The sequence below is a fragment of the Lobosporangium transversale genome (genome assembly GCF_002105155.1).
Source record: "Lobosporangium transversale strain NRRL 3116 chromosome Unknown BCR41scaffold_67, whole genome shotgun sequence".
NCBI classification, from domain to species: domain Eukaryota; kingdom Fungi; phylum Mortierellomycota; class Mortierellomycetes; order Mortierellales; family Mortierellaceae; genus Lobosporangium; species Lobosporangium transversale.
Genome location: NW_019029045.1, coordinates 66,777 through 83,370, shown reverse-complemented (window position 1 = coordinate 83,370; position 16,594 = coordinate 66,777). Strand labels below are relative to the sequence as shown.

At 41.7% G+C, this 16,594-nt stretch overlaps 5 protein-coding genes across 5 annotated transcripts; 2 read left to right on the top strand and 3 right to left on the bottom strand.

Moving 5' to 3' along the window:
- Positions 1–488: 488 nt before the first annotated feature.
- BCR41DRAFT_329121 (P-loop containing nucleoside triphosphate hydrolase protein) lies at positions 489–2,890 on the bottom strand. The gene is made up of 4 exons (XM_022021719.1): positions 2,428–2,890; positions 1,989–2,225; positions 1,678–1,877; positions 489–1,582 (listed from the first exon to the last, which is right to left on the bottom strand). The coding sequence occupies exons 1-4, from the start codon at positions 2,807–2,809 to the stop codon at positions 536–538; spliced, it is 1,866 nt and encodes a 621-aa protein (XP_021875893.1). The 5' UTR covers positions 2,810–2,890; the 3' UTR covers positions 489–535.
- Positions 2,891–3,041: 151 nt separating this feature from the next.
- BCR41DRAFT_363912 (PDZ-binding protein) lies at positions 3,042–4,003 on the top strand. The gene is made up of 4 exons (XM_022025967.1): positions 3,042–3,077; positions 3,192–3,321; positions 3,440–3,525; positions 3,648–4,003. The coding sequence occupies exons 1-4, from the start codon at positions 3,062–3,064 to the stop codon at positions 3,728–3,730; spliced, it is 315 nt and encodes a 104-aa protein (XP_021875892.1). The 5' UTR covers positions 3,042–3,061; the 3' UTR covers positions 3,731–4,003.
- A 1,811-nt stretch (positions 4,004–5,814) lies between these two features.
- Positions 5,815–11,374, bottom strand: BCR41DRAFT_426439 (Hsp70 protein-domain-containing protein). The gene is made up of 9 exons (XM_022030732.1): positions 11,112–11,374; positions 10,853–11,013; positions 10,595–10,726; positions 10,423–10,431; positions 10,277–10,311; positions 10,052–10,198; positions 9,857–9,960; positions 9,624–9,753; positions 5,815–7,978 (listed from the first exon to the last, which is right to left on the bottom strand). The coding sequence occupies exons 1-9, from the start codon at positions 11,259–11,261 to the stop codon at positions 6,060–6,062; spliced, it is 2,787 nt and encodes a 928-aa protein (XP_021875891.1). The 5' UTR covers positions 11,262–11,374; the 3' UTR covers positions 5,815–6,059.
- Positions 11,375–11,668: 294 nt separating this feature from the next.
- BCR41DRAFT_426438 (hypothetical protein) lies at positions 11,669–13,476 on the top strand. The gene is made up of 2 exons (XM_022030731.1): positions 11,669–12,031; positions 12,298–13,476. The coding sequence occupies exons 1-2, from the start codon at positions 11,818–11,820 to the stop codon at positions 13,308–13,310; spliced, it is 1,227 nt and encodes a 408-aa protein (XP_021875890.1). The 5' UTR covers positions 11,669–11,817; the 3' UTR covers positions 13,311–13,476.
- A 97-nt stretch (positions 13,477–13,573) lies between these two features.
- On the bottom strand, positions 13,574–14,869 carry BCR41DRAFT_342813 (tetrapyrrole methylase). Its single transcript, XM_022022307.1, has 2 exons — positions 14,349–14,869; positions 13,574–14,213 (listed from the first exon to the last, which is right to left on the bottom strand). The coding sequence occupies exons 1-2, from the start codon at positions 14,728–14,730 to the stop codon at positions 13,714–13,716; spliced, it is 882 nt and encodes a 293-aa protein (XP_021875889.1). The 5' UTR covers positions 14,731–14,869; the 3' UTR covers positions 13,574–13,713.
- Between the last annotated feature and the right edge of the window lie 1,725 nt (positions 14,870–16,594).

Here is a 16,594-nt window from a genome sequence, read left to right as displayed (position 1 = left end):
GATACATTTGATTTCGATGACGATGCATATTTGTCGCTAGCAGACTCTTTTGGTAAATTTTGAATGTTCTTGGAAAATGACAATGCTCTTAAGTTATTTTATACCTCTAACAAATTCTTTTAATGATGATAATAACGGTGACTTTAGATCCAAATGGATTAACAAGTCTAGATCAAGGAGTCATAGGAAACCCCGATACATTAAATACGACAGCTGCACCATCAACCGCTGGCGTTAACCCTAGAATATCCACTGTTGGTGGTGAAGAAGAGTATCTGGAAGACCTTCTGGATTTGGAGCCTGTCTAGAATCCACGAAGAAAGCAATGAAGTAAAACAGGGTACACTTTTGTATTTTACGTTTGTTCCTCAATGTCGCACTTGTAATACCATTACTATGCTTTTATGTGTATATATTTTCTTTAATAATGAGTATCTAAATGAGGTGCTGCATGCTGGAAATAAGAAAAGTGATGAGATATTTAAAACAAACAAAAGAAAAAAAAAAAAAAAGACAGTGACATTATTTTTTTTTCTTATCGTGCAAATTGACGAGAACCATCGCCATTGGGTCGACGACCACTATTAGGATGGTTGTGTGTCTTCTTCTCTCCAACGACATAAGCCTTCTTGTTGGTTGTTTGACCCTTGACTGATCCAACCGAGATATTAACCTTGGGAGGAACAGAAAAGCCAAATGCCTTGGCGACCTTGACGAGATCCAGCTTGTTGACATCAAAGATCGCCTTTTGTGCGTATGAGGCATAGCTCTGAAGATAACTCCTATATCCATCACGGGCTGACTTATTAAGGTAATAGTTCTTCTCCACAAGTTTCTCGAGCTGGCTCTGGACATTTGAAATCTTGGACGCAGGGAACTGGTACTCGTTCAGAGGTACCTTCGCATGCTTTAAGTACCGAAGGAATCCAACTTCAGATGGCAATAGGAACAGTAAAGACTTGCCCGATGTACCTGCACGGGCTGTACGGCCGACGCGATGAATATAGTCACGAGGATCATCTGGAGGGTCAAATTGAATGATCCAGTCGACAGCTGGGATATCAAGGCCACGGGCAGCAACGTCTGTACAGAGCAAGATGCCAGTGGGGGCATTAATAAATTCAAAAAAGGTTGTTGTCCGCTTCTGTTGCTTTTGGCGCCCATGAAGGTCTAGGACTGGAATATCGATGTAGTTTAGGAGCTCTGCATGGTATTTGACGGAGTTGCAGGATGAAAAGAAGACAATAACCTTTTTCTTAAGATTTTTCTTCAAGAACGTAAACAAGAGCAAGAAACGCTTATCACTCTCACAGATGACGTATCCTTGCTCCAATCCGTCTGCTGTTGCTGTCTCCTTCTTCTCGTCCACATTGATGTACAACGGTCCAGCTTTAAGTGAGATACGGGCCAAATCTGTAACCTTGGTAGTTTGTGTGGCAGAAAAAAGCATTGACTGACGGCCCTCCTTGGGAATAATCTTTATGATCTGCTTCATTTCGTCCTCGAAACCGCACTCCAGAATACGATCTGCCTCATCGATAACCAAAGCTTTTAAATTTTTGAATACAAAGCCTTTAGTGTTCTATTTTTTTTTTTTAAAGAAAAGTATTAGTCTCTACATTATTTAGTCTAGAATAAAAAGTCTAGTTTTATATGTGTCCTTCGTATTTCTTTTACCTGAAGATGATCAAGAAGTCGACCAGGTGTGGCGACAAGAAGGTTGACACCCTTGGCAAGTTTGTCGGCTTCTGCCTTGCGGTTAGCGCCTCCAATGACAATTCCGAAAGTTTGATTATGGTACTTGAGCAAATCCTTGGCAACTCCAAAGATCTGAAGAGCCAACTCACGAGTTGGTGAGATGATGATGACACCAGTTCCTTTTGGTTTTGGATAGTCAAATGATTGTGAAGAAATTAATTAGCGCCAAAGGTAAACAATAGTTGCCCAACATCTGTTAATTTCGGTGAAAATTTTTTTTAAGTTCTTACCATTGCGAGGCTTGAACTTGAGCTTGTAAAGCAATTCAACAGCAGGAACCAGAAATGCAATGGTTTTTCCTGACCCTGTTTTAGCAGCACCAAGGACATCACGACCAGCCAACAAGGGAGGTATTGTACGTGCCTGGACCTCTGTCATCTTTGTAAATCCGATGTCAACAATGGCCTTTTTGGTAGGCTCGCAGAGGTCAAGAGATGAAAATTCATAATTGATCTTCTTCCCACCAGCTATGTATTTATAAAGATGTATTGAAAAGAGTACAGATTAGCATCCCATAGATAGCATTTTTCAACTGAGAAGGATTGGTAGCATATCTTTGAAGATGCTTAAAGGGAGAAATGCAATAGGTGTTACGCATTGTTTTGAAATTACAAATGATATAGGTTTATTATTCAAAGAAAAGAAATATATGATCGAGGTTCTCCTTACCAGCAGTGGCAATAGCCTCATTGGCCGAGAAATCGATTGAAGGCAAGTCATCCTGCTTCTCTTTGGCCTCTTTCTTTGCGTTCACGTCTTCATCCTCGTCTTTTTCATCCTCGTCTTCTTCATCCTCGTCTTCATCGTCCTCTTCTTCTCCTTCGTCCTCGTCTTCTTGCTCATCGTCACTATCCTCTTTAACCTCATGCTCATCTTCGCTTTCTTCCTCGCTCTCATTTCCTGACTCTTCTTTGATAATTTTTTCCTTTTTATTTGTTTTTTCTAGAAGCTTCTCTTCTCTCTTGCGTTTGTTGCTAATTCCATTGGCTACTGTGGAAACAGCAGCTACAGGCTTAGCTGTGTTAGCAGCTTTAGCGCTGTTCTTTGCCATTGCGTGTGGTTATATGGCGTTGAGTAAAGAGAGAGTGGGGAAAGAGGACCGGAGTGCTGATGAACGAATGGAAATGGAAAAGAAAGCTTCTAGTGAAATCATATCTTGAAGAAAAAAAAAAAAAAAAAAAAAAGTGCAGTCACATGTAAACAGCTCAATTTACTAATTTCCAACGTGACTTTTAGGATTTCTATATGTCGGACGTCTAAATTTTATAATTTCCAAAACTTATCACCATTACCAGCATTCACAATGGTCTGCACGAAATGTAAGCATTAACACCCAGACACTTCTTGGGTTATCCTTAACACTTCTTTCCCTTTTTAACTTTCTTTTATACAGCATTGAAAGGACTGACTAAACATCATTTGATTTTTTGCAGGTGAAAAGAAGTTGTCCAAGGTTATTTGCCCAGACAAATGGAAAGATGGCGCACGCAATACTACCATTGGAACTTCAGCAGCGGCAGGACGCAAGCTTGGCGAAAACAAACTCCTTAGTAAAAAGCGAGCGTATGTTTTATATCCCCGCACTCATCAGCAGTGACATCTTTATCGCTTTGCACGATTAAGAATTCACAGTATGAGGAACTAACTAGTCTTCCCTTCACTAAAATGACTTATTATTTAGAACCGCAAAATTCAATCCATATGCAGTATCAAAGTGTAAGACATGTAAATCAGCGGTACATCAGGATGGTGCCATATATTGTCAAGGTACATCAAGAAACTGCTACGCAAAAGTGCATTATCATTTTTTTTGCTTGTTATTTGTTATTTGTTTTTTGTTTCCAACATTCTTTTCTTTTCTATACCATTCGGTCTGACATGTGGAATAGGCTGCGCATATAAACAAGGACAATGCGCAATGTGTGGAGTCACAATTCTCGATACATCAAAATACAAAATGTCCGCCAAATGAAAAACTATATAGCTTCAAGGCAATGAGATTTGCATTTGTTCTATCACATTTTCAACCCAGCAGTTGCTAAACAATTCGGAAATCTGAATTACACCTTTCAGTCTTTGTGCTTGCATGCTTTTTGCACAATGAAAAAATACCTGTACTCCAAGCGGACGAAATTATGGAGACATGTTTGATCCAACATATCAACTACAAATCTGCACCATAGTTTTATTATTTTTTATATTTATTTTTACTTTCTGTGGCAGGGAATAAATAATAATATTACGCCTACCGTGAATTATTAGTTCGTTTAAACTATCGATATAATCCTTCATACTGGGACGCGCATTGGGTTCACATACTTCACTGTCCCATATACATCAATTTTCACAGCTCTGTCATGGGTATTGCTCTTGAATTGAGCAGGGTGGATGGGTTGAAATAGTAGGTACATGCTTTTGACGAAGGATACTCATCCACCATCCTGATGGTCGTATATCGGCCATGTTCATACCTACTGCGATCTTTTATACGAGATTCCGCCACTCTTCTCGTGCTTCTGATTAGCATGACTAACTTTTGAACAACATGATAGGACAAGCATCATCCATTGTTTAGAGAGATAACATTGATGGTGTTTACAACGCAGATAGGAAATGCATGTTGTTTGTTCTATCATAGAAAACGATAAATGGCTGTTGAATGATTTGTTTTCGTATAGATATGATTTGATAAGTCCAAATGCTTAGCAACTTCGTAGTGTGTTCCCATCAATCCCTTCCTTAAGCTTCTGGCAGGCTTAGTTTGCCTTAATTATCTCCGCACATTCTGTGCGATATTATGGATAATTGAAGACTATTCCATTACTTTAACTTGTTGTGAAGTGAGAACATGACGATAGCTTACACCCATTATCTGCTTTTGCGTTGGCGTATTCTACTCACTTTTTTTTTTTTTTTTTTTTTTTTTTTGCGAGCTCTGAGCTTGTCAACAATGGCTAAGATGCTATCCATTTTCTGGCTCAGTACAAAATCAAAATACGCTTCAGTATCTTGGGCAAGCCCCGCTGTATCGGACTCTAAGATAACAGTCTCAACTTGCTCCTAGTTTACAACTTAGGTTCTATAACCCGCCCTCTTCTATCGGTTATGATCATGTTACTAAGGTCCTTAATAGCCTCCTGTTTATTATTGGCCTCTTGGTACACCTCCTCGTCAAACATTTCTTCTTGTGCGCGAGTTATATCACTTTGTATAAAATTCTTCCATCCACAGTAAAAGGAATTTTGGAGAAGATTTGTTGATGTGCCCCTGAAGATCGTGCTCGTATTGTAGGGTAAGATACATTCAAGTTCGATACATGGAAATCGTGGATGATCATCCCCTAATTTAAGCTCTCGAGGGAGCAACCGCATGCCACTAAAGGCGCCTTACGAGTTGTGGTTACTTCCAAAAGTAAAGACATACCAACGTTGGCCATTGAAGCATTGCCCATTGCCCATTGCCCTGTTTAAGCTTTCGACGTTAATAAAACTTGACTGAATGGAGTTAAATTCGATCACAACGCTGCTACGTTATTCATTCTTCCTATTCCACAAGACCACTTGTTTCAACACTTCGTCCTGCAATTTTATTCGACATGTCTTCTCCTTCACAAGGTCTTCGTCACCATCGTCCCTTGTCCTCTGTTCAGCTTAGGCAGGTTCAAAAGACATTCTCCTAAGTGGTTCTCGAAAATTATGAAAGCTTGAGGAATGATATACAGCTCGTGCGCAAGAATATCGCTGAGCTGTCGACATGAGGACAAGAAGGTGCTGAATTTCCAACTCGAAATGTATCACATCTCCAAAGAATCGGGATTCAGCCATAGAGTTCGTGCGGAGTTCCCAGCCGAATCCAGAGCTGAAAAGACTTCGACCTATTCGCAAGGATGTTTGTTATTTATTATCTTACGTAGAGACAGGCTTTTTGATACGCCATAGTTCCTAACCACTGAGATCATTTTGTATTTATGGCTGCGATCCCTAGAATAGAGTGAGAATAAGCTTATCTTTTTTTTATTTTTATTTTATTTTAAAGGAGTGAGAGTAAGCTCTTACTGCCAGAGAAAATGATATCCAATTAAAGATTACTAAAGATGTCATGTAAAAACATTACTTGTAAAATGTTTCTATTTGCTTTATCTTTTATTGCCAACTGTACAGGATGATATGCAATGAATTAAGAAAAAGTACTGTATGTACGAAGGAAAGAACAAAATACAAGATATTTTAAAGGGGAGGAGAGGAGACTCGAAATGTCTATGAAAAAAAAGGAAGATGTAAAAAAAATACTTGGCAGGGTATTTAGTCGACCTCCTCGATAGTGGGCTCGGAGGCACCCTCGCTGGGGAAGCCGCCAGGAGCAGCGCCGGCGCCGCCCATAGGGGGAACACCACCAGCGCCGCCATAGAGCTTCATCATGATGGGGTTGGAGACCTCCTCGAGATGCTTCTGCTTAGCCTCGAATTCCTCCTTCTCAGCCTCCTGGTTAGAATCCAACCATGAGATGACCTCATCGCAGGCCTCAGTGAGCTTCTTCTTATCGGCCTCATCAAGCTTGCCTCCGACCTTCTCGTCACTCAAAGAGTTCTTGATGTTGAAGGCAAAGGACTCGAGTCCGTTCTTGGCTTGGATGCGAGCAGTGGCAGCCTCATCCTCAGCCTTGTACTTCTCAGCCTCAGCAACCATGCGCTCGATATCCTCCTTGGAAAGGCGACCCTTGTCGTTGGTGATGGTAATCTTGTTGGCACGGCCAGTCGACTTCTCGACAGCAGAGACGTTCAAAATACCGTTGGCATCGACATCAAAGACGACCTCAATTTGAGGAACACCACGAGGAGCAGGTGGGATACCAGTGAGCTCGAACTTGCCGAGCATGTTGTTGTCCTTGGTGCGAGCACGCTCACCTTCATAGACCTGAATCAAGACACCGGGCTGATTATCGGCATAGGTAGAGAAGGTCTCGGACTTCTTGGTGGGGACGGTGGTGTTACGCTTGATAAGAGCAGTCATGACACCTCCTGCAGTCTCAATACCAAGGGAGAGAGGGGCGACATCGAGCAAGAGAAGGTCTTGGGTCTTTTCAGAGGTATCGCCAGTCAAGATAGCAGCCTGGACGGCAGCACCATAGGCAACAGCCTCATCAGGGTTGATGGACTTGTTGGGCTCCTTGCCGTTGAAGAAGTCAGAGACCATCTTCTGGATCTTGGGGATACGGGTGGAACCACCGACAAGGACGATCTCGTCGACAGAACCCTTGTCGATCTTGGAATCACGGAGAACCTTCTCGACAGGCTCCATAGTGTTGCGGAAGAGATCCTGGTTGAGCTCCTCAAAACGAGCACGAGTCAAGGAAGTGTAGAAGTCAATACCTTCGAAGAGGGAGTCAATCTCAATAGAGGTCTGAGCAGAGGAAGAGAGAGAGCGCTTAGCACGCTCGCAAGCAGTGCGGAGACGACGAAGAGCACGAGGGTTGGAAGAAAGATCCTTCTTGTGCTTGCGCTTGAACTCCTGAACGAAGTGGTTGACGAGGCGGTTGTCGAAATCCTCTCCTCCCAAGTGAGTGTCACCAGCGGTGGCCTTGACCTCGAAGATACCATCTTCAATGGTGAGGAGTGACACATCGAAAGTACCACCACCAAGATCGAAAATGAGGACGTTCTTCTCTCCGGCGGTCTTCTTATCCAAACCGTAGGCGATGGCGGCGGCAGTGGGCTCATTAATGATACGAAGGATGTTCATACCAGCGATGGCACCAGCATCCTTGGTGGCCTGACGCTGAGAGTCATTGAAGTAAGCGGGGACAGTAACAACAGCGTTGGTGACAGCGGTACCGAGATAAGACTCTGCGGTCTCACGCATCTTGGACAAAACCATAGAGGAAATCTCCTCAGGGGTGAAGGTCTTGGTCTCGCCCTTGAATTCAACCTGGATGTAAGGCTTAGTGCCCCTATCGACGACCTTGAAGGGCCAGTGCTTCATATCAGACTGAACATCCTTGTCATCGAAACGGCGACCGATAAGGCGCTTGGCATCGAAAACAGTGTTGATGGGGTTCATGGCGACCTGGTTCTTAGCAGCATCACCGATGAGACGCTCGCTATCGGTGAAGGCTACATATGAGGGAGTGGTGCGGTTACCCTGATCGTTGGCGATAATTTCGACACGGTCGTTTTGCCAGACGGCAACGCAAGAGTAGGTAGTACCGAGATCGATACCGACAGCTATAGAAATCAATCAAGTGGATGATGAAGATAGTAGTCAGTCATCAGTTCTTCAACTTCCTGTGTGAAAGCCATGTCGTCCCTCGCTCCAGTGTTTTGAATAAAAAATAATAACAGTAGGGATGATGCCATACACGTGATGAAAAAAGAAGCCAATAGAACAAATAAATAAAAAAATGTCATGATTCGCCCTTCTAAGCGCCAGTGTACGAATTCTCGTCTCCTGATGATGATCGGGAGAAGTAAATTCATTTACCACAGCAACATCTATGTTGCTTGCTGTTATCCAGAATTGCTGCTGGCGAACATATGCCATATAGAACTAGGCTGATTCTTTTATATTAGGTTAAATCCCAAATCCTCTGTTCCTCTCTCTCGTGAATGTTGAAGATCGAGTCGCATGGAACCGATAGTCAATGAGAGTGCACAGACGTAAGGACTGATCAAGATGCAGAACGGCTTTCGACACAAAAGACCGTCGATGGATCAAGAGCATCATCTGACTGTAGCATAGATCGATGGTGCACGGTTAACCGTACAATTGATCGCAAGCAGCAAGCAAAAAAAGGGGAGGTTGGGAGTGATAAAAAAAGGGGAAGCGGGTCGATCCGTTTTATGACACAGCCAAGGTAGCAAAAAAGGACTTCCCATGCAAAGTATCGAAACAAAAAAAATGATTTTCAAAGGGAATGAACAACCGATGAGGAAGAAATGTGGGAGTCGTTGATCTTACCTTTTCCTTCAGACATTATGAAATAGTGTGTATGTGAGATGAGAATGGAGTGAAGATGAGAAGAAGAAAAAAAAAAGGTGAAAGACAGTTGTATTTTATAAGACAGATGCTGGTGCTTGCTCTGACTAGCATTTCTTCCTTTTCGTTCTACCGCGTTCTATGACCTTCGCCAATCTTCTCGCTATTTGATACGCGTGCGGGGCTCTGTTGTGTAGTCTGAGATTTCATTCTGCATAGTCACGTACAAAGGCGCCATGCGTACGTGTGAATGAGATAATCCACCAAATATTGATCTACTTTTTGCTCTCATTTTCTGGCAGGATCCAGAAAAGACTTGGAGGAAAGTCCTAATCTACTCCAAGAGAGGACGAGAAGGGGCGCAGATTAGGCAACAAATAGCAAAATCAAACGATTATTCCTTTTGCTTATCCTGTGGCACACAAACATATCACTGCAAAGATTCGCAAGCACAATTCATGCACATGTTCAAAGCACAAAGCACAATTCTAGGACGGTTTTCATCCTAGAAAAGTAATTGTTTCAAGTACGAAAAGCAACACAAAAGTTGCCCCCTACCAAACGTGATCTTGATAACTGTTTTGTACCTGCATCTGCCTGGCCAATTTAATAGGAGCGGCAGCGCTTTGTCTGTGCGCAACTGCATTTTCTGACGTAATGATGTCCTTTATTTTAATGATAAAGGTGAAATATTTTCACTGCTTGGACTGTTTCTTGATCAAAGAAAAACAGATGTTCATTATTTTCAAGAGAAACTTCCTCAATCTTGATACCAGTACATTCTTGCTCTAGATTGGTGAAAGCGGAGAATATGTTTAGGTCAGGCAGTAAATAATAGTTCTGCCAAAACATCAAGCACTTCAAAAGCCGCTTTACAGCCATGTAATTACTTACTGATCCGATCGAAAAAGTCAACAAACGTCTGAGGGTTTCTGATAGCAGACGACATGTATGCGGAAACACCCCTTATGAGAATCACCTTGAGTAATGATACCAGGGGGACTATATTTGTTGGATCATACGTCTACGCAGAAAGGTGTAAGGAAAAAAGATTAGTATCATAGACAAATAAAATCAACATTCAAAATGCAGCAATGTCTAAAGGTGTCTCATGTGTCACATCCTACCAGGTCAGACATAATTAAAACCTCAGCTTCTAAAGCAGCGACCTGTTGTTCTGTAAAACTTTCCCAGTCCAAAAGACTTGCTGTTGTCGGACAAGGCATATTGTCTTGGGTGTGAAAACAGGTCTAAATCAGTGACAACTCATACAAAAAGAACCACTTTAAAAGATAGTATCTCATAAGTTCATAAGGGCTTACTATATCCGATGTTCTGGCTGGCCATGGCTAATACTTCAGTGTTTCCGTCTGTCAAAACAACCTTTCTCGCCCCAAGCATAGCACAGGAGATGCCGAGAAAACCGACACCACAACCAATGTCAACTACATTCTTGCCAGCAAGAAGACCTACATTGGACATTTTTAGTTACTTCGCACTAGCAAATAGCATGATGGCCATCCTTAAAGGCGAAATGAATCTATTACCCGTATGGGCGATTAAGTATTCCGCCAACCAAAAACTGCGTAAAAATAAAAAAATAAAAAAAAAATAAAAAATAAAAAGTGTACATTAACAGCTATTAAAAAATAGCCAATGGAACAAGCACATCTATTAAGGAAGTTACATTTACCTCGCTTCCCTATGATAGTAAATAGCCCCAATAAAAAAAAAAAAAATAAAAATAAAAATAAAAAATAAAAAATAAAAAGATTAATAAAATCAAATAAGGATTCATCTAGCCATGAGAATAATTAATAATTGGTGCATTGTTTTATCCGACATTCCCATCCTTAACTATGTACCAAGTACGCAATCCAGTGGTGCCTGACGAAATGGTTGTCTGTTCCTCCATGACAGTGACAATCTTTTTGCACTCGTCATCCAAACAGTAAGACTTGAAGCAGGGTGTTAGTGGTGGACCGCCGTTCTCAGGCCTAACGTTATGAATAAATGTTTGAAGAATTTCTCTGTCAGTCGCAATCAATCGATGGCATCGGAGCGTTTGGTTTATTTAAGTCCGCAAATGAAATGCTTCTCTAAGGCAAGATATATTCGCTTTCCTTCTAGGGGCAGTTATCAATAGTTCTGTGAATATTTCTAATAAATCACTTGAAACCTCATGCTGGCCCTCTTGCTCGATCATACCAATTAATTTCTTGAGGAACGAGTATTGGTAGATTAGCGATGGTGGGTACTTCATAACGTTTTTATCATAAAATATCTATAATCAAGATAGGTAGAATGTTTCAGTCCTTGGGCTTCATTAGGGTATAGTGCATACCATCAAGGATGTCTGTAACCTCTGTGCGCTATCCGGACCTGGTTGAGAATAGCCTGTTGTATCTCAGGACTTGTGACAGAAAGTGATGGGGCTGCACCAGGCAAGGACCACTGGAACCGATGCAACGGACGCATCTGAAGAAGCTGTCTTTTGATCAACAATAGCAGATCTTGTGCTTGGTCTTTCATTTTTTTTAAAAAAAAAGAAAAAAAAAAATAGATACTGCCTGCTATTCTGTGTAATGTGTCACTGTAGCCGTGCTGTGTCCACGACTTATTTCTTTGAAATAGTTGAAATAGCTATTTGCTGGTAGACAAAAAAAGCATCTAATTTGTCAGATCTGGAGTAAATAGAATTATATTTGCACGTCACATTTGCTGTGTCAGCCACACACCATTCCTTTCCCCAAAGACCCAATTATCGACTAGACATGCATTTCATTCCTTTTTGAAAGTCCTGCTCCTAGTTCATTCATTTCCTTTTCCTTCCTTCTTCCTGTGAGCCTCATCTACGCATCTCATTTCGACTCTTTGTCAGTTCTGCTTCACCATAGTGTGTCCAGCACTCTAGAAAAAAAAAAAAAAAAAAAAAAAAAAAAAAAACAGGAGGGATTAAGTCGCATTGCCTCTCATATAGGCCATCATCTCACTCTTTTCTTTTTCATCGTCTTGGCGGCCAGCTGGCTTAGCTGTCGTCTCTCCTCTTTTGAACGACCATTCCTTCTTTTGAATTAAAAGTTTGGTCATGAGCGATCGACTACCAACTGTGCTATTCAGCAACAGTAACAATAAAAAGCAATATATTAAACGTAATATGGACAGAAAACGATTCGGTCTTCCAACGCTCTTCCTCGTTTGGCTTTGCATCACTCTCCTGTTTACCACAGTCAATGTCCATGCTGATGATGTTGCACCTCCTAACGGAGCACATGCTTTTGAAGACTTTGACACATATTTCGGTAAGCTCTTTTGATACTCTATCACAGATCTGTATCCTCACTCTTGAGATAAGACCATGATTTTTCTTCAAAATAAAAAAAATCATGGGTATAATAAAACTTGCAATATCGTCCCCGCATTTCATTTAATATACTTCAAATACTAAATTAAGAAAAAAAAATTGCTCATTCGTCCCACTCATACTTTATCTTTCTGCTCTCTCGCTTTCCGTTTCTTTGTCTTTTTTCTTTTCTCTCTTGATAATTCCTAATATCTTTATCTTTAGAGGAGACAAAATGTACAAAACACGGAGGTGAATGCTGTAGCGATAAAACATCAATTGACTGCCAAGGTTGGTTTTGTATCGAGGGAACATGCTCTGCTCTAAAATGCAACTATTGCTCTGAGGATCCATCATGGTTCTGTGGCTATGTCGAGGGTGTGGCCAAGAATGATGGTATGGCATGCAAGTACAAAGCGGTTCTTGATCAGACGTGTAATAATAAAACTATGCCCTGCATGGATGACTTGATCTGCTCAGCCAGCAATAATACCTGTCAGTTCACACCAGAACGCTGGATAGAGTACCAGGAAGAAGTCAAGGAAAGGCGCATCACGATGATTGGTATGATTGTGGTCTTGATCGGTATGTTCCTGGCCATGAGGCGAGTCCTCAAGAACGAGGAAAATAGGCGGAGACAGATCTGGGAGCCTGTAGACTCGAGTCCCGAGGCATCGATATTGCGGCGACTTGCAGAAGATACACAACGAAGAGTTGCTGGAGGCTGGGGCCAGATTAGTGATTCATTGGTCGAAGGTGGCAATGCTGCTAGTGCTGCGGTCGGTACAGCGTTTACAAGGATCAGAGACAATGTCAGGAACGTAACTAGTGGTCGCAATGGATCATTGCGACCAGAAGATTGTGATGATGATACATTAGAGATGCTACCGAATGGTCGACGTTTGCAGACGAGGAGAGAGTTGGAAGCGGATATGAGGGATTTTTTGCTTGAGGCTGATGATGATGATGAAGACGATCATAGGGCTTGGGATCGGTCACGAGACGATGATGGACTCTTAGCACAGCACCGTGGTGTTAACAATGCAGTATCCTCTAGACCTAGCACCTACACTGATAACACCATCTCACAAGTGTCAGGAGGCTTCCCAGATGAACCACCTGCTTATGATGAAGTCAGAACGCATGGCGTGAGGCAGCCCTCTCTCATTGCTGGGTTGGATAGGACCGACGGTTTGAGCGACTCAACATCTACTGGCCCAAGGATAGCGCCATCCTGAGAGGATAACATTCATCACTGTATTTACATCAGCTGCTAACGCTGCGCAGAGAAATGCATTACTTTACCATCAGTTGGTTCGTTGGCATCGCGTCGCGATATTCTTGTAGGAACATTGTACGACTATTAAAATTTACCCCTGAAAGCATGTAATCTAATGGAAGTTTTCATAAGCACATCATGGAAAAGTAATAGTCTTGGAATGGCGCAATAGAATGCGTAATAGGATAACAATTTAATTACGGAAATCTAAAGTAAAAAGAAGGGCAGAGATATTGTGCGCCTGTACAACTAGAAATACATAACCGAGAGCATGAAAATTACATTGTGGGCTCCGTGATTAATTCCCATGAATAAAAAAAAGGGAGAAAGAGGAAACAATAAATATATATACGATACGATTTTCAGATCTCTGATGCCAAAGAATCTGTCAAGCCTTGAATTTGGTTTGAGTCTTGAGCAAGGGCCTCACAAGCCCAACCAACAATAAAAATACCAGGAGGCCTATATCCAGTTTCCTTAACCGTCTGGACGATCGTTCCGACTGTGGCCTTGATGCATCTCTGGTCTTTGGCGCTTGCCCTTTCTACGATAGCGACGGGTAGATGCTCTGGATATCCTCCTAGCTCGACCAGATCCTGTACGAGTGCCTCCAGTCGATGCAAAGCCATCAAAAACACTGTTGTTCTATGCGCTACATAGGTTGGCATCTCTGGGATTGAATCATTTGATCCGGTTCCTGTGCAAACCAGAAACTGTGATGCAGTACCGCGATGTGTTAATGGGATATTGGCCAGCAAAGGTCCTGATATACTAGAGGATAGACCAGGGACAATCGTGGGTTCAAAGCCGAGTTGACGGAAAAACAGGAATTCTTCACCTCCTCGTCCGAAGATGAACGGATCTAATTAGAAATTAAAGTTTGAGTATGAGATTTAAAGTGGCTAAGATGATGGAGATCCATTTTTTACTGTTTACTAATAGACTAGAGAAATAAGAAACAAATAAATAAATAAACACATCCTTTTTGCTTGCTTACCTCCTTGCTTTAGTCTAACAACTCGTAGTCCTTGCCTCAAAGCCTGAGTGGCCCGCTCAAAGAGCTCCTGTTGACCCGAGGCTTGGCATCCTTTATCCTTGTTCGCAATGAAGAGAGGACATGAAACGAGAGTAAGGATCTCTTTTGAGACGAGTTTATCTGCAAGCACGATATCAGCCCATGTGGTGATGGCCTTGTATGCTGCCATCGTCAACAAATCTGGGTCTCCCGGACCAGCGCCGATGAGCTTAATCTCTCCTATACGTCGGCTGATATCATCACGCTGACTCGGCGCTTGTTCTAGTGTCTGCGTCTGTCGCTGATGTGGCTCGACGTAAGAATACCGAGGTGAAGCGGGAGGACTGTCGTAAGGATTAACCATGCTGTCTCTTTATATTAATATTGTTTTTTGATACTGCGTTTGTTGATCGATTTTGAAGTTAAAAGACAATATTGCCGCCTCTCGAGAACTTTGGTTTGGTTGTATGGTGAAGGATGTAAGAGCGAGGATATGAATTAGGTACTGAAGTTGATGGAGAAAAGAGGAAAAAAAAAAAAAAAAAAAAACCATGCGGCTTTTAAAGCTAAAGGAAAGAAATAAGGTTGGACATGGCACCATTTCTACTCATCACACCAATTTTCCGAACTTTACTGCTTCCCCTTGTTTCCTGAATGCCAAAGAGTGAGTGAGCAGATCAAAATGGTGTGATCGTGACAGCGTTTTGCATTTTTTTTTTTTTTCAAGCGTTACGCGCAGATCATTCGAAAATAGAGCCGCATAAAGACGCAAGGACCATCCCCATGCGTGAGGTAGAGCATGAATGAGACTAACATGCATTAAAAAGGTTAATCTGAACTGACCTCAGGCTCTGCACGGAAAGATGGCTAATTTTTCCTTCCCCTTCTTTTTCTCCTTGCTATTTCAGCAAATATCTTAAAGAGCTTTCAGCTGCGCTGCCTTGTTTGTTGATGACAGCCTATCTCAACCCCCTGAAATGGGGCGTCTTCTTGGTGTCGGCTTGCAAGGTGTCTCGCCTTTTCAGAATCTCTCCTGGTATTCAACGACTCTGCCTCGGACAGGATCAGAAAGCAAGGAAAAACAAATCTTTCATTAAGCATCCAACTGCAATCTCCCTTGATCTTTGTTTATCCGTGATTGAGAGAAATTCAAACCAACCCAACGATTCACTGCAGGAAATACAGCCACTGACATCTAACCATAATTTCAGTTGCATTGCAAGGTCCTTTTGTCAACGGTCTGATACAAAAATCGTAATATGGAATACTATTCATGTAGTCGGTATTTTAAGGTGCGACTTCCGACAAGGTTAAGAATAATTGCCCAAGAAGCCCTAGAAATGAGATAGTGCTGCTGTTCTGCAACATCCAGGTAGCTCATTTTTTGCCTAGAAATGCTTTGATGTTGTTTGCATAAGTGTAGATTAAAGTGTAAGTTGGTATATACAACTCAAAGATCCATCCAGATTTGGCATTGCAACCTTGAAAGCTGTATACTTGGATAAGATGATCTGTTTTATACAGTACAACACTCCGCCTTGGTCGTAAAGAACATGCGTGGCATTTAATAGGATACTTCTGACCCCGATTGTATATGACATTTTATCGAATAGGATGGCTAAGAAATAGCTGGTATAGAATAACTCAAGTTCACTACCTTCGATAACCAGTAAAAGCTAGTAGAAATCATCTCCTGTATGTCAATAGTCATTTATTTATGCTCGGCTCCAGGACGAAATTAAATGTATAGCGTACGACACTTACCATATCTTTTTCGATGCTTGCTCGAACAATGGACGTAGGCCTGCACGTGACTCAAGATAATCAGTACACAGTCACGAGAGATATGATTAATATAAAGGTTGGGCGCATTTTTGCTCAGAATGCTGATATGGATCATCAAAACATCTTGAAATAATTCATTTTCAAATAATGCACACATCGTCCATATCTCTTATATCGATCTTTGTCAATACGCGCATTGAGCAGTCTGTAGACATATAAAAAGAGTGAAGAACCTTTCTCCCTCTCTCTCCCTTTTATGACTTCCCTGTCTTTACCTTTATTCACTTCTCTTCATTCTTGTTTCCCACTATCTGTTCACGAAGACATCTCTCATTTAAACTAGACTTTTTTTTGTACAAAACAGCATTCATTTTTGTTTTAATCTGCATCTTAGACCATCATCCAATCCTGTAATCACTTTGATCACTTTATCCTTTATATTT